At 45.0% G+C, this 23,731-nt stretch overlaps 2 protein-coding genes across 3 annotated transcripts in view; one reads left to right on the top strand and one right to left on the bottom strand.

Annotated features, from left to right (window-relative positions):
* The window catches only part of Afg3l2 (AFG3 like matrix AAA peptidase subunit 2), a 38,751-nt gene extending 27,304 nt beyond the window's left edge, over positions 1–11,447 (top strand). For both annotated transcript variants that reach the window (XM_015506032.2, XM_048806761.1), the window contains 5 exons: positions 667–777; positions 2,211–2,326; positions 5,011–5,211; positions 7,037–7,231; positions 10,672–11,447. In XM_015506032.2, coding sequence (XP_015361518.1) covers positions 667–777; positions 2,211–2,326; positions 5,011–5,211; positions 7,037–7,231; positions 10,672–10,914 — 866 coding nt within the window. In that variant the 3' untranslated portion in view covers positions 10,915–11,447. The remainder of the gene's footprint in view (positions 1–666; positions 778–2,210; positions 2,327–5,010; positions 5,212–7,036; positions 7,232–10,671) is intronic.
* Positions 11,448–14,260: 2,813 nt separating this feature from the next.
* LOC107159459 (tubulin beta-5 chain) overlaps positions 14,261–23,731 on the bottom strand; it is a 17,481-nt gene continuing 8,010 nt past the window's right edge. Inside the window, exon 3 of the mRNA XM_015506054.2 lies at positions 14,261–15,344. Within this exon, the coding sequence (XP_015361540.1) occupies positions 14,281–15,183 (903 nt within the window). The 5' untranslated portion in view covers positions 15,184–15,344 and the 3' untranslated portion in view covers positions 14,261–14,280. The remainder of the gene's footprint in view (positions 15,345–23,731) is intronic.

The following is a 23,731-nucleotide window of genomic DNA, read 5'->3' as shown; positions in this document are numbered from 1 at the left end:
TATATATATATATATATATATATTTGAAAAATTGATTTGAAGGCACTTAATAATCTCAAAAGCATTTGGCATGGGCATGTTGGCATATGCTTATAATCCCAGGGACTTGGGAGGCTGAGGCAGAAGAATTGCAACTTAGCCAGCTTCAGCAACTTAGCGAGGCCCTAAGCAACCTAATGAGACCCTGTGTCAAAATGAAGAAGGGTGGGGATGTGGTTCAGTGGTTAGGCTCCCTGGGTTCAGTCCCTGTAACCCCAAAAAAAGAAAAAAAAAAACACTTGGCATGCTTTCCAAAATGTTTACATTTAGTTGTTTGAGTGAATGTTTTGATGCTTGTCTTTATCATTTTATGTAAACATGCTACATAATAGGCACATAAGTCATCTTCCCAGCAGAAATGGTGAAACTAAATACTGTCTTAGTTTATTGTTATGTAGCTTTATGGCCTATAGTATAATAGTTGTCTGTAATTATTTATTCACTACTAATGTGTATATATCATTTTGGAGAGCCTAGATTGTATCAGGCCAGTACTAAGTACTAGAATAGCTTGGAGTTATGAATAAGCTATATTTTCAACTAAAACCCTTAGCCAGTCCACTGCTGATTGAGAGGTTAACTCGGTTTATGTTGGTGGGTCAGCTGTTCTCCATGCTCATTTTGTAGGAGCTGATGTTGCCAATGTCTGTAACGAGGCTGCTTTGATTGCTGCAAGACACCTCTCTGATTCCATAAATGAGAAACACTTTGAACAAGCAATTGAGCGAGTGATTGGTGGTAAGGCAACTGAAGATGTCTCAGGCCAGAAGGCTGGTACAACAAATATGAGGCCAGCAGGTTGTGTTTTGGCAAAACTAGAAGCAAAGAAAGTGTTTCCTGTGCCTGTGTGAGGTCTGCTCTATGCATTCTTTGTACCCAAACCCTGTTTCCCTTGCCCTGAGGTGGCTCTTGCCTGTTCACCGTGCTGCCACCATAAGCCAAAGCCATAAGCGATCATTTTATATAATAAGACAACATACGGAGAAAACAAAAAACCCTGTGATACACTATGGGGAAAAGACTTTGTTTATTCAGATGAGCAAGAAGTATTTATCAGGGCGGCTCAGTGATAGAGCACCTGCTCAGCATGCACAAGGCCCAGGGTTCAACCTGCAGCCCTGCAAAAAGAAGAAGAAGAAAAGCAGTTATGGAAAACAGAGGACTTGTGAATTCACCCTTTATAACTTTGACCCTGACAGCTCTGTAGAATACATTTGTCTTGGGTTGTGTCGTTGTGGACTTTTTTTTTTTAATCTTTTAATCTCCTTAATATGTTATCAGTTGAGAAACTGTCTCAGATGAATTATTTTGAGCACAGCAGAACTACTTCTGCCACAGTGCAGTGGTTTGCATTAATAAAACTATGTAAAATAAGGTTTTACACCGCAGGAGTACAAAGGGAGGTTCAGCACTCCCTCTCTCCAGGCCCAAGAAGAATCATGCTTAGACTGCAGGTCCTTCCTGTACTCCATAGTAAACCTGGGCTCCAACATGGGCTCCTCTGGACTCTGTCCCTGAGGTTACCTTCTCTGCTCTGTTCTACTTTGTTGGCTAACTCTTTAATCCCATGGGTTTCTGGGTAGTATAACGGGTGCATTGGTCTAGCCAGCTCTGAGTAGGTATTTCTAGCTCTATAACTAGCTCAGCACTTTTTTTTTTTTTTTTTATCATCTCCCTTCCATTAGGAAGAGACTCCAATTGGTCTCTTGTGGCAAGCATCATTATTTACCCATGACTTAATGATCCTGAATACTCAAGAGTAAGCATGATAATCTTTCCAGAGTTCTTTCTTTTCTACCAGTTTTATTTTATTTTAACCTAACTACTGAATTTTATTTTACATTTCTGTTTATTTCCCCAAACAGGATATGTGGCCTAAAAGAGTGGGAGAGTTAGGATAAAGGGGGCCTGGATAGTGAATGCATTTTTGCTATAGTTGGATACTTCAAACTTGATCCTTAATTCTTTTTTTTTTTTTAATTTTTTATTGTTGGTTGTTCAAAACATTACATAGTTGATCCTTAATTCTTGATTAAGAATTTTTGAATTGTCGTGGGAAGTCTTCAATGTACATTTTACTTTAAAAAGGAGTGCATAGCATTTTATAACTGTGTTTTAATGTCATTGTCCCTAAATTAGTTGTTTAGGATTTTTTGTTATTATTTTGTTAGGCCTGGAGAAAAAAACCCAGGTTCTGCAGCCTGAGGAGAAGAAGACAGTGGCGTACCATGAAGCAGGTCATGCGGTTGCTGGCTGGTATCTGGAGCATGCAGACCCTCTCTTAAAGGTGAAGCAGTGTGTGCTGGACAGTGCTGGCCAGCTCAGCATATGAGCAGTGACTTAGAGGGAGTTTCACTCACACAAAGAATATGTAGGATGTGTTACTTTAAAAGAATTTGGCAAAAACTAGTAATGGCTGAATGAGGTGGTTACACAAACCCTGCTGTAGATAAGCTATAAAAGTTGAACAGAAAACTATTTAAAGGGACTGGAAAATGTCCAAAAGTAGAATAGAGCTGGGTCTGGTGACGCATACCTATAATCTCAGTGACTTGGGCAGCTGAGGCAGGAGGATTGCAAGTTTGATGCCAGCATCAGCAACTTAGCTAGATCCTATCTCAAAATATTAAAAAGTGAAAAAAAAATGAAAATAGAAACATTCAATTAAAAAATAGTAAATAAAAATTTTACTGCATTTTTCAAGAACATCCCAAAACATGAAATATACAGGGATAAAGTTAAGAAAATACTTGTATGACCTATACACTGAAGTAATAAACCCAACCCAAATAAAAACAGAGTGTATATGGGATGTTATGTCAGCTCTCCTCACGTTGCTCTGTGGTTTTAGTGTCATCACATCATAATTATAGTAGAATATTTTTTGGGAAATTGTGAAGCTGAATCTAAAATTGTTTGGAAATACTGATAAACTGTAATAGCTAAAGCAGTTAAGTTGAAGTGGTTTACTACCTGATTTCAAGCCTATACACAGCTGCAGTAATGAAGACTTGCTTTCTGGGGAGAGGACCAGTGCAGAGATAGTGGACAGAACATAGGCAGAGAGACCCTCACATATTTGGTTAATGGATTTTCAAAAGAAGTGTCAACATGATTCAAGGGAGGAAAGGTTTTCTTATCAACAGATGTTTCTGGTAACTCAGTGTTCATCTGAGAAACTTGAATATTGATCATAAGCAAAAGTGAGTTTGAAATAGATCACAAAAGCTAAAACTAAACCAGACATGTGGCATATGCCTATAATCCCAATTACTTGGGAGGTTGAGGCAGGAGGATCCCAAGTTAAAGACACGTCTCAGCAACTTAGCAAGATCGTGTCTCAAAAACTAAAATGAGCTGGGGATGCTGCTCAGTGGTAGTAGAGTGCCTTCAGTTTGGCCCCTACAGTTACCCCTGCCCCCAACTCACCAAAAAAAAAAAAAAAGCTAAAACTTACAGAAAACAGTAAAAATCTTTGTGGCACAAAAAGAGTGAACTACAAAAGAAAAAGTTGATAAGTGGATAAGTGGAATCTCACTGAAATTTAAAACTGTCTTCAAAAGACACCATCAAGAAAATTGAATGAATACTTGTATTTTATACTATATATCTATACATGTATATATATTTATATACATACATACCTATGTGGCAGAGAACTTGTATCTGGAATATGTAAATAACTCTTAAAACTCAATAAGAAAACCAGCAACCCTGTAAAACAGTGGGTAAAAGATTTGAATGTATGGTTCACTGAAAGCATTTCATGAATGGGCATTAAGCACATAGAAAGCATCTTACTCATCAGAAAACTGCAGATTAAACCGCAGAGCAATACCACAGGAATGGGTGCAATTTGGAAAAGGAGTCCCCTAGTGGCAGTAAGGTGTAGAGCAGCGGAGCCCTCTTGCATTGCCCACAGGAATGAAGCATGGGTGGCCATACAATTTGGTATTTTCTCATAAAGGTAAACAACACTTCCAAATGACCAATTGGTCCCACTCCCTGCTGTTTACTCAAGAGAAATTAAAACATGTCCTAATGAAGACTATTATAGCTTTATTTGTATCAGCAAATTAAAAACAACACTGATGTGCCCCAAGAGTGCAGTGGATATGTGATCTGTTTACACATGGAATGCTGCACAGCATTGAAAACAGGTGAACTGTCCACACACAACAGTATGAATGAGTATCAGACACAGGAAAGAAACCAGACCGAATCACATGGTACAGGATGGCATTTACATGCAGTTGCCTGGGGCTGGGTATGGAGGATCAACTGGGGAAGAGTGCAAGGGAATTGGGTAGAATAATGTTTTGTGATTTCATTGGGGTTGAAAGTTATGTTCAGCAAAACTCACAACTTTATACTTAAAAGTAGGTATAGTTTTCTGTATAGAAAGCATCCCTCGACCAAACTGGTTTTTTAAATTAAAAAAATTATCCAAACGCAAAAAGAGGAGTAGGAAAGAAAACAAAGGCTGCTGAGTGTCTTGGCCTGGCCATCCCCTCTACTCTGAGGGCCATGGCAGTGATCAGCAGTCACAGTCTCCAAGAAGAGTCACCAAGCCCACCAGGCACCTTTCGTCTCAACTTGAGTGGTTTGGGCTGGGGTTGTGAGCTCAGCAGTAGAGCGCTTGCCTAGCAAGTGTGAGGCCCTGGGTTCAATCCTCAGCACCACATATAAATAAATAAAATAAATGTGTAAGGCCAGCCTCGACCTAAAGGAGGCAAAAAAAAAAAAGACTGAGTGGTTCATTTGAGTTTCACAGAAAGTCAGGAAAAGTTTTCTAGAACTTTCCCAGGTTCAGGTACCGATCTTTCTCACCACGGCTGAATCGTCCAATGTTGCACTTGCTTTTCAGCTTTTCATTGGTGAGTTTGTCTGACTAGACACACACTTTGCTTGGGTTGACTCTTGGTAGTGGGTTTCTCTACCAAGGAGCATTTTGTGATTTGTTCTCACCAGGTTTCCATCATCCCCCGTGGCAAAGGATTGGGCTATGCTCAGTACCTGCCCAAGGAGCAATACCTATACACCAAGGAGCAGCTCTTGGACAGGATGTGCATGACTTTAGGCGGTCGTGTCTCTGAAGAGATCTTCTTTGGAAGAATCACAACTGGTGCCCAGGATGACCTGAGGAAAGTCACTCAGAGTGCTTACGCCCAAGTGAGTACATGAAGCGGGGCTGCTGTGCTGCACTTCCATTTTGCTGGAGAGACTGATGGTCACGAATGGCTCTGAAACAGCATGGTCAAGTTTTGGTGGCCTAGCTTTTACAGCAAGTCTGTTCCAGAAATGGCCCATTTTCTCATCCCACAGTGTTAAGGCTTATGTCCTAGGGTACTGCCCATAAAGCGCAGGTCCAGAGTAAGGTTAACATGAAACCTGTGGTCCCACAGGAGGGCCCCTCCTGGATTTGCCGTCTCTGCATGCCCATCCCTCATCACTGACTCTAGCAGTCACCTCCCGACTCGTCAGGATCAGTTCCTGTTTTCTTTGAAAATATTTACCACTGGAGCCCACATCCTCAAACAGTAGAGTTCGTTGCCTTTGAATTTGATATGGATGACTTCCTTTGAGAACTCCTCTTATTTGTAAGGTGACTTTTCTTTGTTGTGTGTCTGTCACTTTCTCTATTTTTTTTTTTTTTTATATTAGTCATTTTTAAATTTTTCTTGAGGATGCAGTGCTACACGCCTATAGTCCCAGCTACTCAGGAGGCAGAGGCAAGAGGATTGCAAGCTGAGGTCAGCCTGGGAAATTTAGTGAGACCCTATCAAAATAAAAAGGCTGGGGATGTGATTCAGAGGTATACAGCACTCCTGGGTTCAGTCCCCAGTACTACAAAAATAATGATGATAATTTTTTTCTCTTCTAGTGCATTCTGGCACTTTGTCTGAGGTTTTCTAACAAGTTCTTTTGTGTTTTCTGTCATTTTTCTGACTTCTTGCAGCTGTTTTTAGAATGGAGGTCACAGGTTCTTCTGTGTCATGGACTGGTTATTTCATCCCACTCATATTTTCTGTAGGATGCTTTCTACGTCTTATTCTTTCTTTTCTCAGGGTAACTTTATTCAGGATTTTTTTCCATTGCCCGTTTTTACATGAAATCTGTCTTCCTGACCTAAGCAGGGGGAGGTCAGGCTGTGGCTTTGAGTCCCTCCCTTGTTTGTGTGCCGTGGTACAACCATGCTTTCCTGCTTGCTGAGCTCTGTTCTGGCTCCCACTTCGATTAGGGCCTTTTCTCTTCTAGTCATTTTGGATCTTACTTCCAGAAGCTGCTTCATGTGGTGCTGACTAGTTTGGTGGACTCCTACAGCTCACACTGAGCCTCCTTACACTGCCCCCATAGCCTTGTTCTGTGTACACTTGTGTGTGGCACAGGAAAATGCCAGCACCCCTCCACTGTCACCTATTCTCAGGTTGGCACATGGCTCTTCCCCTGGTGAACCTGTTAGCAACATGGGGTGCAACTCCTCGGGTCCTCCTGGCTTCTCTTTCTCTTCTGTTTTTTGGGGTACCAGGGATTAAACCCAGGGGCACTGGACCATTGAGCTACATCCCCAGTCCTTTTATTTTTTTATTTTGAGACAAGATCTTCCTAAATTGTTTAGAGCCTCGCTAAATTACTGAGACTGGTTTGAACTTGCCATCCCCCTGCCTCGGCTTCCTTAGCTGCTGGCATGACAGGTGTGCACCACCACACCTGGCTTCCTTCTGGCTTCTCAACTTCCCTCATAGACATGGTGATAACACAGAGGCCTCAGAGCTCTTAGGATCTGGCCCCACTTGTTTGTCCCCTTGTTGTGTTGTGGGTGTGGTCTGTGTGTTTCTAGTTGTGTGCTCCTGGTGAGTTTAAAGCACAAAACCCTTTCTGCCACCATCTGCTTGAAACATCCTGTCCATTTTGCCAACTTGAAGCCACTGCATGGGTTTTGCCAGGCTACAGAGTAATGATTTGTAACCACCACTGGTCATGTGTTGTTTTTCAGATTGTTCAGTTTGGCATGAATGAAAAGGTGGGGCAGATCTCCTTTGACCTCCCACGTCAGGGCGACATGGTATTAGAGAAGCCCTACAGTGAAGCCACCGCCAGGCTCATAGACGATGAGGTGCGGGTGCTGATTAATGATGCCTATAAAAGAACCGTCGCCCTCCTCACAGAGAAGAAAGCCGAGGTGGAGAAGGTAGGCACCAGTCTTATAGGCAGTCTCCACACTATCCTGCAGTGAAAGGTCCAGCTGGTGTCCAGTCCTGAGAAGCCCCTCCCTCTGGCTCCCCCTGGGGCTCATTCATGCTGATGCTCAGGGTCTGCCATCTCTAGGAGGTGCATGGTGGGACCAGAGGCTGGCACCATCCCAGCTCTCTTGGGCAGACACTTCACCAGTACTCCTAAAAAGCACACCTGCCTAATTGGAATTTATCTTTGTTTTTCACCTCTTGAGTAAATAGGTAGTGAGAAATGAAAGAATTAGACCAACTAGGCAGGTGGGAATGGAACATGAAAATTATATTGTCTTGGTCATGGCCTCCACAGATGAACATGCTTTGATTTTCAGCGTTGTACCTCACCTGATGGCACCTACTGAAGGGAGGGCCCTTTCTGAACTCAGTGGGTTTCTTGCACTCAGTAACCTCTTAAATATTCAGAATCCATACAACCAAAATTAGAATATTTTGTTCTTTGTACATACCACACACTCATGAGAAAAACACAAATGAAAAAGCCTCTTGTAAGGACTGATGCAAACAAAAACATTGTTTTGGGGGGAATTTTTTGTTGTTGTTTTTGTTTTGTTTTGGTACCAGGGATTGAATTCAGGGTCATTCAACCACTGAGCCACATCCCCAGCCCTATTGTATTTTATTTAGAGAGAAGGTCTCACTGAATTACTTAGTGCCTCACCATTGCTGAGGCTTTGAACTCATGATCCTCCTGCCTCAGCCTCCTGAGCTGCTGGGATTACAGGTGTGCACCACTGCTCCCAGCCAGTAAAAACATAAGATATGCTGTTCAATAAAGGGGTCTTCAGAGAAGCCAGTTACAAGACTGTCCCTTGTAAGGTGATTCCAAAAATCATACCATCTGTCACAGATGTGCAGTGTACTTGGAGGGTGAGCAGTGTCCTTGAGACAGGAAGTAGCAGGGCCTGAGAAAGGAGGTCAGCATGGACAGAGTGGCCCGGGAAGCTCTGCAGAAGCCAGGCAGGGCCTGAGTTGTGTCTTGAAGGATAATCGGGTCACAGTGGAGGAGAAGGCAGGAGGAATAGGCCCCAGGGAGGGCAGGCTTGGGCCTGTGCAGTGCAGTCACAGCACAAGGCCCTCCAGAGCCAGCAGAAAATGGAGAAAACAGCTTTAGAAATACAAGTGCCCTTAAAACTAACCAAACCCAGCCCCCATGTTTTCTAGAAGTCCCTAAAGAATTTTCAGCAGGAATGATTAAAACTGCCAACTCGATAAGGTGGAAAGGCGAGAGCGAGCTGCTCAGGCAGCTAGCTGCAAGGGGGCCTGGTGCTCTTCAGATGGCACTGGGGATGGTGGCAGAAATCAAAGGCACAGGCAGGCCTGTTATTTACAGAGAATGGAAGAAGCCCTCAGAGGCTCCAAGGCACCACCTAGCAGCAGCCCAGGAAAGGGCAGGAGGAGAGGTGGGAGCAGGGTTCAGTCTCCCCACCCAGGACCAGAGGAGCACGCTGTGCAGGTGCAAGTGGAGGTGGAGTGGGAGGTCCACACTGAGGGACAGAAGTTGTTGAACAAGGAGGTGAGCTATAGAAGCGGAAGGAGAGGGCTCACAGTAGGTCACTGGCTCTATGGGGTTACACACTCATGTCCACAGGACTAGAGAGAGAGGATTCCGCTCACCCACAGTAGATGCTCAAAGAGGTCCCAGAAATTTAACCCAGTTATCTTACCCTTCCATGTTTGCTGGGATTTATGAAAAGGAAAATTAATGGAACACAGGATCTTGAAGTGCTCCACAGAGTTCTGAAATATTTTCTAGCTACTCAGAGAAAATTAAATACGTTAAGAAGATGTTGAGCCAGCAAGAGAAGTCTACTGAGAGCAGAGGGCTGGGCCTTGCTTCTGCAGCCAGTGCCTCTAAACCCAAGCTTCAGGAGTTGGGCAAGGCAATGTCTGCCCCCGTGTCAGGAGGGAGGAGGGTGGGCAGGCAGCATTTGCCCAGCATCTTGTGTACCAGGCACTGCTTTCTTTCTTTTTTATATATTTATGTATTTGTTTTGGTACTAGGTATGGAGCCCAAGGGTGCTCTGCCTCTGAACCACATCCCCAGCCCTTTTTATTTCTTATTTTGAGACAGGGTATTGCCAAGTTACTGAGGCTGGCCTCAAACTTGCCATTCTGCTGCCTCAGCCTTAGAGGAGTTGCTGAGATTGCAGGTGTGCATGACTGTGCCTGACTTGGTTGTCTTCATTGGGTTTTGTTTGTTTTGTAGGGTCTTTCGTTATGTTTTTTGCCATGCTGGGGATGGAACCCTGGGCCCCATGCATGCTGGGCAAGCACATACCACTGAGCTACATTCCAAGCCCTCTTGATTGTTTTTTCTGCTTTTTCTGTTCGTAGCTCACTCCATTTCTCTCCTTTCTTCTAATCTGATCCCTCCACAAAACCACTGTTACTTTCTACATATCCTTTGAGAATATTATATTTCTTTGTGTGTAGAAGCACATTAAAAGGAAAACTTGGACAAAAAAAGTTTGAGCCAAAAAAAGAAAAAATCATAAATCCAGCAGTGCTCAAAATCAGAAGATTTTGCAGAAGATATTTAGAGAGCTTTGGAGCCAAACCCTGAAGCAGAGTAGAGAAGCTGCTTGATTGGCTCCTGCTAAGCCTTTACCTTTTTTGGGTATGGTATAATAGGAAGTCCAAGTTATATAACTAACAGGCTGCTTGGCTGTGATTAGTTGAAGCACCATTCAAAATCAGCTACAGAGAATGCTGTTAAGGAAATTTCAGTTCGCTTGTGTGTGAGTTATAGGTGAGAAACAACCCCAAGCTAATGGCCTCCAAGACAGCACATTAAAAAATATATTATTATTTGCTTTGAAAAGCAAACCTAGTGTAATCTCAGCTACTTGGAGATTGCAAGTTTGAACCCAACTTGGACAACTTAGCCAGATCCTATCTCAAAAATGAAAAGGGCTGGGCTGGGCTGGGTATGTGGCTCAAGTGGTAGCACACTCGCCTGGCATACGCAAGACACTGAGTTCGATCCTCAACACCACATAAAGATAAAATAAAGATTGTGTCTAGCTAAAACTAAAAAAATAAATATTAAAAAAAATGAAAAGGGCTGGAGATGCAGCTCAGTGGCAGAACACCCGTGGGTTCAATCCCCAGTGAAACAAAAATTAACCAAGAGAGCCCTTGTTCTTTATCAGAAGCATGTATTCATTCATCCTGCAGATGTGCCCTCTCACTCAGGAGGGAACTGTTATTTCACGTATTATACACATCTTACTCTAATGTCATGTGACCTTATTTATGAGACATCTTTCCCATTTATCTTAGATCCTTTCTTGGGGTAAGGTCAGCTATAAATAAAAACGTTAGTTTTGAATAGTGCTTGCTAAATAACTGTACTTAATGGAAGTTGTTCATATTTCAGGTTGCTCTTCTATTGTTAGAAAAAGAAGTATTAGATAAAAATGATATGGTTGAACTTCTGGGCCCTAGACCATTTGCAGAAAAGTCTACATATGAAGAATTTGTGGAAGGCACTGGCAGCTTGGATGAAGACACTTCTCTTCCTGAGGGCCTGAAGGACTGGAACAAGGAGCGGGAAAAGGAGAAAGAGGAGCCCTCCGGCGAGAAAGTCGCCACCCAGATGCAAGGGTGGAGACCGTTTTAGTGTTAGTGTATGGGCCTGTGGGTTTTGATTTGCACATTGTTCCAGCCCTGGCTTTCAGAAGAGTTACAGCACTGCTCAGTGGATACAGCCAGCTGCTGAGCCAGCAGCCAACCCAACTGGAAGTGTGGGTGGAGGGGCACCCCAGCCTCTCCTTAGAAGGTCGGGGAGATCACTGTGCCATGGCCTCTCTGCCTCCAGGCCAGTCCCTGGTACACCAACAGCAAGCCAGGCAGGAGCGGCAGGGATGGCATCTGTGGGATCTCCACAACGAGGGAAGAGGAGATTCTTCTCTTTTCGTCACCCATTCTTCATTCCTATTTCTCTTGAGTTTCTTTCTGCAGATGGACTGGTGAAATTAAATTGGAGTACTGATAAGATTTTGATTTGACTTAGTATTTTGAAAACTTGATCGAGATCACTTGTTGCTTTTTAACAGAATGCTTTTTCTATAGAGAACTGTAACATATTTAAAAATGTGAATGTATTATATAAATATGGCTTCGTTACACCAAAAATAAAATGTAAACACTGTATTTTTTTCCTGAATGCACAAAGATCACTGTTTGTTTTGGTTACTTTTAGAAAACATGACAAGAAATCAAATGTACTTATGTTTTAGAGGGTGATTCTTCACAATGTCTCACTGTCCTCGTCAGTTCCCACAGAGGTCAGTGTCTTCTGGATTTGTGTCCCAGGATGATACATGTTGGTTCCCAAAGTTGGTCTTTGAGAGGATGAATGATAAGCCCTGTTGGTCGGGGTCATCATGAACAGGTGTGGGTCACACATCTCAGTCTAGAAGTTGGTGTGGCTGGTCGTCTGTCCCTAACCACGCCTCGTTTTCAAAAAGGTGACAGTGGATCTTGACCCCCCAGGATGCCTCGGGAGTGGTCTGTTTAATAATTGCTACTTGCTATCAGAAAGCTTAAGTGTATGGTTCCAGAAAACTGCAAGTTTGCAAACCTAGATCAAAATTCTTACAGAAGACGGCATGAGGAAGACTTAACTGTCTTCAGATGCTGTTATTTGGACTTGTGAGGCACCAAACACTGGTGCATTTGTAAGTATTTCTTTTTTAGCTGCCTCCTTTAATGCTGTTCCAGCTTGCTTTGTGTGACATTGAAGCAGTGAGAACGGTGACTTTTCAATCTGGTGGCATCCCTATAGCAGCCCTACACTGGGGGTAGGCCACAGAAGCAGCCTTGTGTACTCCACAGACCCACATTACAAAATGGGAGCCTCCATACCTAGCTGGCTCTCTACCTGCACCTGTCGTGCCTGGTGACCTGCAAAAAGAATGGACTTTCCAGCTCCTTCCCCTTTTGTGTGCTTTTGAGAGGTAGCCAGGCTGTAAAGACCACTTGGGCACAAGGGTGGGGCTATTCCCCCACCCAGCAGAACCACTGTAAAGAGAGGTACAAGGTTGACAGGCCTCAGCTGTGAGTCCTCCTGGTCTGGGCAGGCGAGTAGTACCCTATGAGTGAGGCTTGGCTCAGTAAGGAAAGTTACATTAGTCACATGGCATTTTTAGTGAGGGAAAGCATGCTAAGGCTCTGGGTCTTGGCCAGCCAGTGTGGCCTCCATACCTATTTTGCCCTTCCCAGGTGGATGAGGCATGGAAAGGGTGGCACAGGTGAGCCTGACCCACTGTTGGGACTCACAGTCATCTTAATCTCCTTAGTCAAAGCAGCGTCTTCTAGGATAGATGTGAGTGGTGAGGTGGTAGATTACTGTTGTCTATTGTCTCACAAGAGATTAGATTTCTGCAGATGAGAACTGCACACCTTGGGTCACACTGCTGTGTTCAGTGATTAACTTTCTATCTGCCCATGGCTGGGGCATAACAAAGCAAAGTTACTGAAGGACTGGGGTCTCGGAGCATGGGCGTTCTGGTTAAGCTGGGGGTAATGCTGGCTTTCAGTTCCAAATAATGCTTCATCTCATTCTGTCAAAGTGCAGAGGATATCTGCTCAACATGGTTACTCAGGGACTAGATGAATGAGTGGGAAGGGTCGAGGCTGCCGTGAGGAAGGCAGAGCCAGCAGGTGGGCACCGGCTTGAATGTTTTCACCTGGGAGTGACTCCATGCTCACTAGGTCTGAAGCAAAGCCACACGCAGTCGCTGCTAACCTCAGGAGGGTCAAAAGGATTAAACCAGAAGTACTAGTGAACAGCAAGGTCTACCAATTACCAGTAAAGCTCACCTGTCAAGTCCTATGGCATTTGCCTCTTTTTCAGAGAATGAATGCAGGAGTGCTCTACCACTGAACCACATCCTAGCACTATTTATTTTGAGACAGGGTTTCACCAAGTTGCTATGACTGGCTTTGAATTTGTGATCCTCCTACTTCTACCGCCTGAGCCACTGGGATTACAGGTGTGCGTCACCACACCCAGCTGGATTTGGCTTTAAGACTTTCCACAGAAATTGTGGAAACCAAGAAGTGGGGAAAGCCCCTCCCTCTCCAAGCTGGGCCTGGTTCCAGCCCCCAACCCCCAGCCTCAATGCTGGTGGAAGAACACATGGCAGCTCTGAGTCGCTGAGTGCTTCCACTTGCTGGTGGGCTTTTCTGGCAAGAAGGCTGGGAGCCTGCAGCCCAGAACCTGACAGCTGAGATGAAAGATTCTGTAATGGGGACTGTAAACAGCCGAGAAGCTGGGAGCGTGGTCATTGGTAGAGGGCTTGCCCCAAGGGCAAGGCTCTGGGTTCCATCCCCAGCGCTGTAGAAACAAACGGGCAGAAGGGCTTTCCTTTATGTCTGCACTACTTCCAAGCTCAGGAACAATGTGACTGCCACCCTTTGAAGCCTCCAGTTTTAAAAAGGCCCCAGTTCCTTTAGTGAGCTGGGTGCAGTGCACCCCAGGGAAGGACCAGTGGCCCACCTTGCCATTGTAACCATGCAAAGTAACTTTCTGTTGCACAGGGTTGGATGCCACAACAGAATAGGTTTTATTATGACTAGATTTGTTTCAAAGTTCCATACTGTATATTCAAACAAGGCAACACTGCAAGCTCCAATGTTCATCAGGAAGGATGAAAACACCCTGTTTCTAAGCCCCTTGCTATTTCTCACAGATGTCTGAATGCATACTGGCAGGTGGGTGTTTTTTTCCATTAGCCCTTCATGGCTCCCTAGTTGTTTCTCTCAAATGCTCCAGTACAGAATCTCACTAGGCTGACTGGAAAGGGTAGGACCGCCTATTCTCTGCTATTGTAAAATATGGACTTTATTCCAGCTGACCTCTCAGCTCTGCACTTGCCAGGGACCTACCCCATGTATCTAGAGACCAGTGCACCTCTCCACAACCATCAGGTAAAAGGAAGAATACGCGCATTTCACATTGGTTGGGGACAGGGCAGCGCCTTTATTCATTGATCTCCTCTTCCTCATCTTCAAAAGCTTCCTCTCCATCGTTTACAGTGGCATCCTGGTACTGCTGGTATTCGGACACCAAGTCGTTCATGTTGCTCTCGGCCTCGGTGAACTCCATCTCGTCCATGCCCTCACCGGTGAACCAATGCAGGAAGGCCTTGCGGCGGAACATGGCTGAGAACTGCTCCGAGATGCGCTTGAACAGCTCCTGGATGGCTGTGCTGTTGCCAATAAAGGTTGAGGCCATCTTCAGGCCACGCGGCGGAATGTCGCACACGGCCACCTTGACGTTGTTGGGGATCCACTCCACAAAGTAGCTGCTGTTCTTGTTCTGGATGGCCAGCATCTGCTCATCCACCTCCTTCATGGACATGGGGCCACGGAAGACGGTGGCCACGGTCAAATAGCGGCCATGGCGTGGGTCACAGGCAGCCATCATGTTCTTGGCGTCGAACATCTGCTGAGTGAGCTCGGGCACTGTCAGCGCGCGGTACTGCTGGCTGCCCCGGGCGGTCAGTGGCGCGAAGCCCGGCATGAAGAAGTGCAGGCGCGGGAAGGGCACCATGTTCACGGCCAGCTTCCGCAGGTCGGCGTTGAGCTGACCGGGGAAGCGCAGCGAGGTGGTGACCCCGCTCATGGTGGCTGACACCAGGTGGTTAAGGTCCCCGTAGGTGGGAGTGGTCAGCTTGAGGGTGCGGAAGCAGATGTCGTAGAGCGCCTCGTTGTCGATGCAGTAGGTCTCGTCCGTGTTCTCCACCAGCTGGTGCACCGACAGCGTGGCGTTGTAGGGCTCCACCACCGTGTCAGATACCTTGGGCGAGGGCATGACGCTGAAGGTGTTCATGATGCGGTCGGGGTACTCCTCGCGGATCTTGCTGATGAGCAGCGTGCCCATGCCCGAGCCCGTGCCGCCGCCCAGCGAGTGGGTCAGCTGGAAGCCCTGCAGACAGTCGCAGTGCTCACACTCCTTGCGCACCACATCCAGGACCGAGTCCACCAGCTCTGCGCCCTCGGTGTAGTGGCCCTTGGCCCAGTTGTTGCCGGCGCCCGTCTGTCCTGCAAGAGAGCAACAGAGACCCGTGTGTTTCAAGGGGCGGCTGGGAAGGAACTCTCCTCGGGGTTAACGCTCTTTAAATGGCCATGGAAAAGGTGTGTGAAATGGTTACAAAACGCAGTGCGGGCCCAAGTCAGAGGGATGAGGAAACAGGCTCCACCAACCGCTGGCTGGCATATAAATTTCCTTTTTTATTTATTTTTTGCGGTGCTGGGATCAAACTCAGCGCCTTATCACATGCTAAGCGAGCCTTTACCACTGAGCCACATCCCCGGCACTAAGTTAGTACTTTCTATTGATTGACTGACTGATTCATTGTGTGTTAGGGGGGGAGGGTACTGGGTATTGAACTCAGGGGCACTCAGCCACTGAGCCTCATCCCCAGCCCTATTTTCTTTTTTATTTACAGACAGGGTCTCACTGAGAGCTTAGTGCCTTGCTTTTGCTGAGGCTGGCTTTGAACTTGTGATCCTCCTGTCTCAGCCTCCGGAGCCACTGGAATAACAGGCATGCACCATCACACCCAGCTCCTAAATTAATACTTTATAGACAAGTCAAAATATTTCACAAGGGCTGAGGGTGTAGCTCAGTGATGGAGTGCACACCTCTGGGCTGTAGATTCAGACAGGCACGGTTACGATGCCTATAATCCTAGCTACTCCCCAGCACCTAAATAAAAATTTAAAGATACTTAAGATGTATGTCCATCTTGATGTGGTAATTTCATTTGTGTGTGTGTATGTGCTCATGGCACACAGTACTTAACACTGAACCCAAGGGCTTGCTTATTGTAGGCAAGCACTCCACCACTGAGCTACATCTCCAGCCCTTTTTATTTTTTATCTTCAGACAGGGTCTCACTAAATTGCTGAGGCTGGCCTCAAATGTGGGATCCTCCTGCCTTAGCCTCCCAAGCTGCTGGGATTACAAATGTGTATCACCATGCCCACTGAAAACTCATTTTTAGACTCATGATTACAAGGTGTTAAAAATGGGGTTGTGGCTCTGTGGTAGAGTGCTTGTCTAGCATGCACAAGGCACTGGGGGTTGATCCTCAGCACCACATAAATGTAAAATAAAGATATTGTATCTACCTAAACCTAAGAATAAATATTTTTTAAAAATGATATCTATATTTTTTAATTAGTTCATTTACCCAATGGTGAATATTAAATATTGCCAAAATGGGACAAGGCAATTCTATTTCTTTCTGTACATATATAATAAACACTGAAAAAATCTCATCCACCTATGTATGTAAATGGAAATTAATTATGTTATACAGTATCATTGGGTTCTTTGAGTTTATTCTGAGTTACATGCAAATCTATCAAAGTATTGTAAACTGCAATACCTATAATCCCAGTTGCGTAGGAATCTGAGACAAGAGGTTTTGCAAGTTCGAGGCCAGCCTCAGAATTTACGAGGTACTAAACAGAGACCCTGTTCAAAATAAAAAATAAAAAGGACTGGGGATGTAGCTCAGAGGTAAAGCACCCTAGTTCAATCCCCAGTACAAAAAAAAAAAGTATTTTAATCGTCTGTCAATCAACAATTCACATTGTGGAAAGCAGAATTGGAAACAACCCCATCACAAAATAATGTGTCATATGTTATACATATTTCACATCAGTCATTCCTTTCTTGTTTCTGAAGGAATAACAAAAAGGCTTACCAGACTTACTAAATGTGTGCCCACTCTTTCATTTTAAGGCAGTTTGTTTATCTCAGTATACTTCAAAAGAATTGGAGAAATAGATATTAATTCTAATACAAATTTGTCAGTTTAATTTTTTTTTTCTTTTGTCGTGCTGGGGATTGAACCCAGGGCCTTGTGCATGCAAGGCAAGCACCTTACCAACTGAGCTATATCCCCAGTCCATCAGTTTAATTTTTAATGAAATATTTTAAATCTGTTTTCATCAAATTCTTCAGGTTGTACATTTATCTTGCTCAAGTTGTATACATACTTGTATAGGATTACACAGACCTTTACCCATTCACTGGGTTTTTGTTCTTGTGGTACTGGGGTTGAACCCAGAGGTACTCTACCACAGAGCTACAGCCCCTTATTTATTGATTGATTATTATTTAGAGACAGGGCCTCACTAGATTACTGAGTCTGGCCTTGAACTTATCATCCACCTGAGTCAGCCTCTGGCATGGCTTGGATAACAGGCCTGGGCCACTACCCAGGCTCCCCAGGTACTCGGAAGGTGATCTGACTATTCCAGTGGGTAGTCACAGTGTGCGGCTGCCCTCAGAGCTCAGCCTCTCTTCTCCAGGGGCAAGTCCACCCCTGAGGCCACCCATGCCCAGGAGAGTCCTGTGCAGGAAGGCAGGACTCCACCAAGCACCTCTGAGCGCCCACTGCCACATCAGATGAGAGGTGCCCCCTCCCTGTCCACCTTTGACCAGCCGATGTGAGGCTCCTGGCCACGGGGTCTGCTGCGGTCCCTAGCAGGCTCAACAGGTTCAGCCTTGTCAATGGTCCTGCTCCGGTGGCCCTGCTTCACTGGATACCACGTGTATCCAGTGAAGTCGGCCAAGCAAGAAAAGCAACCAAAATCCTATGTGAGTTTAAAACGTATTGACCTATCAGTGACTCACGTCACATAGGAAGGGGCAACTTCCTTAAATATATAAAGAGTTCCACAAATCAGTAAGGAAGTCCACAGCAGCCACTAGAAAAATGGGCAAAGGATACAACCAGGCAGTGGACACAAAAAGGGAAATTAAAATAGCTTAAATATTTGAAAGAGTGGTCAGCCTTTTTCATAAGACAATTACAAATTAAAACAAAGACACTCTATTTTTCCCTATAAAATTGACAGAGATCAAAAAGCTGGATAGTATTGGTGAGAGTTTGGGGAGAGGCCTGGTCATCCAGAACTTCTGGAGGTATCAAGAGACATGGCCCTTAGGGAGAAGGACTGAGTGCAGCTATCAAAATCAGTGCCTAGCCAGGCATGACGGCACATGCCTGTAACCAGGGACTCAGGAGGCTGAAACAGGAGGATCGAAAGTTCAAGGCTAGCCTCAGCAACTTAGACCCTGTTTCAAAAATAAAAGTGGGGTGGCTGTGTGTGCTGGGGACTTAGCTAGTGGTAAAGCACTCCTGAGTTAAATTCCCAGTACTAAAAAAATAAAATAAAAAATAAAAAAAATCCCTAGATTCAGTCATTATACTTCAGTGATTCTAGATATATAAACCTGTATATGAGGAAAATGAAATATATACAAATATTGACTGAGAAGTACTTTGTAACAGTAAAGAAAAAAGGAAACAATTCAAAATCTATTACCAGAGGTCTGGTTAAATCTCTGCCAGGCTGGGTGTGGTGGCACATGCTATAATCTCAGCAACATGGGAGGCTGAGTCAGGAGGATCACAAGTTCAAGACCAGTCTCAGCAATTCAGGGAGACCCTGAGCAACTTAATGAGACCCTGTTTCAAAACAAAAAATAAAATGGGCTGGGGAATGTGGCTCAGTTGTTAAGTGCCCCTGGGTTCAATCCCTGGAACCAAAAAGAAAAAGAAAATCCATGCCAGTATCTATACAGAGGAACACTAATGGCCACATCAGGAACGAGGATCTAGCTCTGAAATGGAAAGATTTTCAAATATGTTGCTGGGAGTGGGAACAAACTGCTTGATGCTGGCTACCACGGTGCGTATCTGCACAAAAATACAACTGAAAGAATGCAGGAGATCTTCTGAGAGGCAACAGGGACCAGCTTGGGGAAGAAAGGAAATCAACCTTTTACTACTCACTCTGCTTTTCCTTTTGAATCGTGTACCACAGAAATGCTGTACCCTGAGCCAGCAAAAGCTCTGAAAGACCAGGCTGTCACTGAAGGATGGGGCCATTGCGGGGGAGGCAGTTTCAACAATATTGGTTGCTTAGAACATTTCAACTACACAAAACGTATTTTGTGATAATCAAGAGAAATTAAAATATGAAAACATGCCTTTAAGGAAATTATGTTAAAAGCCTTCAATAAACAGGGAAATGCTAAATGACCTGTACACAGGAAAGGTTCAGGGACTGTCGTAAAGGATGCCCCACGTATGTGATTGAACTTTTCACAAGGCTGTATCAGAGGCTGCACAGCTGCATCATTTTCCAAAAGCAGAATCAACTGTGTGTGAGTGTGCATCCAAGTGCACACAGAGAACCCCAACCTTCCTCAGAAATAAGATCCCAGGGGCACAGGTAGGAGAGGGGATTCCATTTCTACACCACATACTGTGTCTTGTTTGAAAAAAGCATGTGTGAGCCCTTTGCCTTCATCTGGTGGTGAAGACACATTTCCATATTAAGAAGGGAAGTTTCCTGAGAGCAGAATTGGCTGGCTGAAGCTGCACAGCAGGCCTCCCAGGTCTCTGAGCCAGCCCCACTCCTGTCGCCCAGCTGGGCACAGCAGGCCTGTGGCTCAGAGCACTCCACCTGCATCATACCAGCCCTCTCAGGTGGCTGCCCCCTTGTTCTGTCATCACAGTCCCCAGCCTGTTCTCTCAGGAACTGGGACAGTCTCTCTCTTCCACTCGGCCATGCTGGCTGGCTGCCTTCTGGTAACAGACTCAGTCCTTGTCCCTTCTGAGCCTCAATCAATTCCTGTCTCCTTCCCTCCCCACCCAGCCCAGCAGGCAGCACCTGACCAGATCCTACCATGGGCCTTGGGAAGAATAAATCAGGGCTAGCCTTATACTCTGGGAGAGCCTTACCTTAGGACTAGCCTCTTATTTGGTGTTAACCTTGAACTTGGGGCTAGCCTTGTACTCAGAGCTCAATGCAGAACTATCACATCTTTACAAAAGAATTGCTGAGTGCAATTGTCAATAGAGCCTCATTAAAATAGCAGAAACCAACAACTGAAAATGGAGGCGGCTATTCGGACATTTTTGTCTGATTTCAAGTATCCAGCAACTCTGGGCTTGACCCTTCCTCTTCCTCCAGCTCCCACCAGCTACTGTGTTTCCTCTACATTCACATGATTGTCATGAAGTTTTCTCTGCCCCTGACAAAAGAAGGAAGCTGGTAACTTTTGAAAATATTTTCCCAGTCTCATAGCAACAGACATTCCTAGTTAAATATTTGGGGGTCACAAGTTGAACATCTTCTGTAGATATGCCATGACATTCATCAGTGGCTCCAGCTCATTAAACACTGGCTGGGATCTTTGGCAGGCACACTGCAACGGGTCCCCAGAGTTTTCTAGGGGTGCACTCTCTGGTTATCCCCAGCTCACACCAGGCAATGGACCTATCCCCTGCCCCTGTGTGCTCCCTGCCTGCACACCTAGTCCTGAATCTGGAAGAAAGAGCTGCAAATATAGAAAAGAGGAGAACTCACCTTGTTCTGCTGCTTCCTTTTCTTCCCACAATTTAATTGGAAGGACTGATATGCAACCAGCAATTCATCAGGAAAGAGTTTTTAAAAGTATAACCATGTTGTGGGAAACGCAACTCTTTCACTTTCAAAATTATATGTTCATTACCAATGCAAGTTTCTTCAACCATTTCAAATTATATCTGAAAACAAAATGACGCTGGTGTGTCTATTTTGGGGGTGCTGAGATGGAACTCAGGGTCTCCCATACACTAAGCAAACACACTACCCTTGAACGGCACCCCATACTGGTTTATTTTAGTTTGCCTACAATTCACAGACAATTCTGCCTCTTTGTTATTTGATATTCAGCCAAACAATTTGGTAAGTTTGCATAGTCTAATGCTTCTTCATTCTCCATTTGGTTATTTTTACCAAAACAAGTGCATTTACTTAAAAGAAATCACAATTCTTAGTTAAAACCATGTCACTTTTTCAAAATTACAACTAGTTAAAAATTTAAACTATTCTAAGTCAAAAACAAGGATGTTTCTGGGGATAGCTCAACAGTAGAGCAAGTGCCTCACAAGGCTCTGGGTCCAACTTCCAGCCCCTAGGGGTGAAGGCAAAGGAGGACCATGTGTCCAGCAAAGAAGGAAAGAAGCAAAAAGCAACTCAGGAGCAAATGCCACTTCTAACGCTTCTGAAGTCTTACTGGGGACACCTGGAAAACTACGTGGTCACCATATAGGTGTGTCTTAAATTGTTCTCAATCTTCTTGATCCCATGTATCAATAGCTAGAAAGATGAAGACACACCCATTCTCAACACTCTTCTAATTTTCAGCTCAAGTAAATTAAACCAAAGAGATCGTCTTCCACTGGTGACACTGCTGCTGTGACAAACCATCTTCTGGCAGCTTCCTGAGCAGTCATGATCCACTTTCCCAGGGACCAGTGCAGGGCTTAACTGACCATGTCCTCCTGGCATGGAGCCCAGCCCTGCAGAAGGTCCAGGCTAAATGGAGTGCTCAGTCCTGCGCCAGGCCCAAGGCGGGAGAGATGCCCAGCCTGGGCTCCTAAGGGAAGCTGATGCCAGGACCTGCTCTAAACCTCCCATAACAGTGCCTCTTCGTCTTCCATCATGAAAACCACCAAGACATCGACGCTTTGCATAGACAGATGGAAGGCATGCAAGGCCACGGAGGTAAAGTACCATAAGGAAGATCTACTGACCAGTGGCTCACCTGAAGAGTAAAGCATTCCAAAGTCACAGGAAGCCCAATGTTACAAAGTTGAATTTCATATCAAATTGGAGATCTTTTTCCTATTTCCTCTCCAAAAGCAACAAGGGAACAGGGCATGGCCCACACCTTAATCCTCACGACCTGAGAGGCTGAGGCAGGGGGATCCCAAGATTCAGACCAGCCTGGGCAACTTAGCAAGACCTGTCTCAAAAAAAAAAAAAAAAAAGGGCTGGGGGTGTAGCTGGGTGATACAGCCTCCTTGGGTTCAATTCCTAGCCCCCCCCCAAAAAAAAAGGCAATAAGGTGTATGAGTGTGGTGTGTGTGCCCACAGGAGTCCACACCAAATTGTTTTAACACCTTGCCTTCGGTTTTCTGTCATTGTGTCATATGTGAACAAGAGACTCTTTTTGACACTGACAACTTATACAGAATGGTCAAACTCAAGAGTTTGTGTTTAGTTTACATTTGCTAAAAATGTTCTGAGGCACTGAGTCCCCTAAGGTGAGAGTTTGGTTACTAAATCTCTTAATTTCAAGCAAAAGCAGAGCAAAGCACTGCTGGTGGCATTAATGCCTCTGGAAAGGATGGAAAAATATAGAAAGGGTTTAAATAGTTTAATTTTACTTTTGAGAATCTACTCTGAAATCAAAGTCAGAAACACAATTTTTTATGTGAACCAAGATGTTGACTACAGTATTGTTTATGAGAGCAGAAACTGCTCCCGGATGAATGAGCTCCTGGGTATTGGCAATTATAAAGTTAAGAATTAATTATGCATCATGTAACTATTAAAAGTTAGATTCTATAAACTACATATTAACATGGAACATGTCTTATAATATGTGCAATGGAAAAAATACAAAATATGATTACAACAAAAGAAAGTCAGCAAAAAAGATGAAAATACCTTTGTTGTTGTTGTTTGGGTTCCAGGGACTGGAGCCAGGGGCACTTGACCACTGAGCCACATCCCCAACCCTTTTTATTTTTTGAGACAGGGTCTTGCTAAGTTGCCAAGGCTGGCCTCTAACTTGTGATCCTCCTGCTTCAACCTCCTGAGTTGCTAGCATGTGCTACCACACCTGACATTAAAAAAAAAAAGTACTCTTCAAATAGTGTGACATATTAATTTTTTCTGAAGTTCACGGAGACTGAGGTAGGTTCTCCCAACTAATTCAGGTTGAAGAAGCCTTATGGTATTCTCAGATTCATGCAGAAGCCCGGGACCCCTGGAGGGAGGAAACTGCAGAATTCTGAAGGGCATGTATTTTTATGGGAGTGGAGGAGTCAGGGCCGTGGCTTGTCCCAGAGTCTTGCAGGCTCGGGTGCCCTTACAGTCACGGGTTGTAGAGCTTTTTCTTTTTTACTTTCTGTAGTGCTGGGGATGGACTCCAGAGCCTCAGGGGTGGCGGGCATGTGTTCTCACTGAGCCACTGCCAACCCGGACAGGGCACCAAGCCCAAGAGGCCCAGAGAAGACGCGGGGCGCCACAGGAAGTGTCCAGAAGGAGGCTGCTGCGGGCCCAGCCCCACGCACCCAGAGAAAGCTGTCTATAGTTATCCAGTGCGACCTGTACAGTGCGGAGTCCGCGCTCTTCTCAGAGGGCAGGACACTGAGTCAGTAGTGCAGAATTGCTGCCTGGTTTGCAGGGGCATGTGAGCAGTGCTCCTGGACACCACTAGAGGGCGCGCAGGCACTGCATGCTGGACGTATGTGGGTGGGGTCAGCTTTTTGGTATTAGGGATTGAACTCAGGGGTGCTCTGCACTAAACTATACCCCCAGTCCTTTTTTTTTTTTTTTTTTTTTTT

This window comes from Marmota marmota, unplaced genomic scaffold (genome assembly GCF_001458135.2).
Source record: "Marmota marmota marmota unplaced genomic scaffold, marMar, whole genome shotgun sequence".
Classification (NCBI taxonomy): domain Eukaryota; kingdom Metazoa; phylum Chordata; class Mammalia; order Rodentia; family Sciuridae; genus Marmota; species Marmota marmota.
The sequence above is the reverse complement of the archived record's forward strand: the minus strand, read 5'-3'. Positions and strand labels throughout refer to the sequence as shown.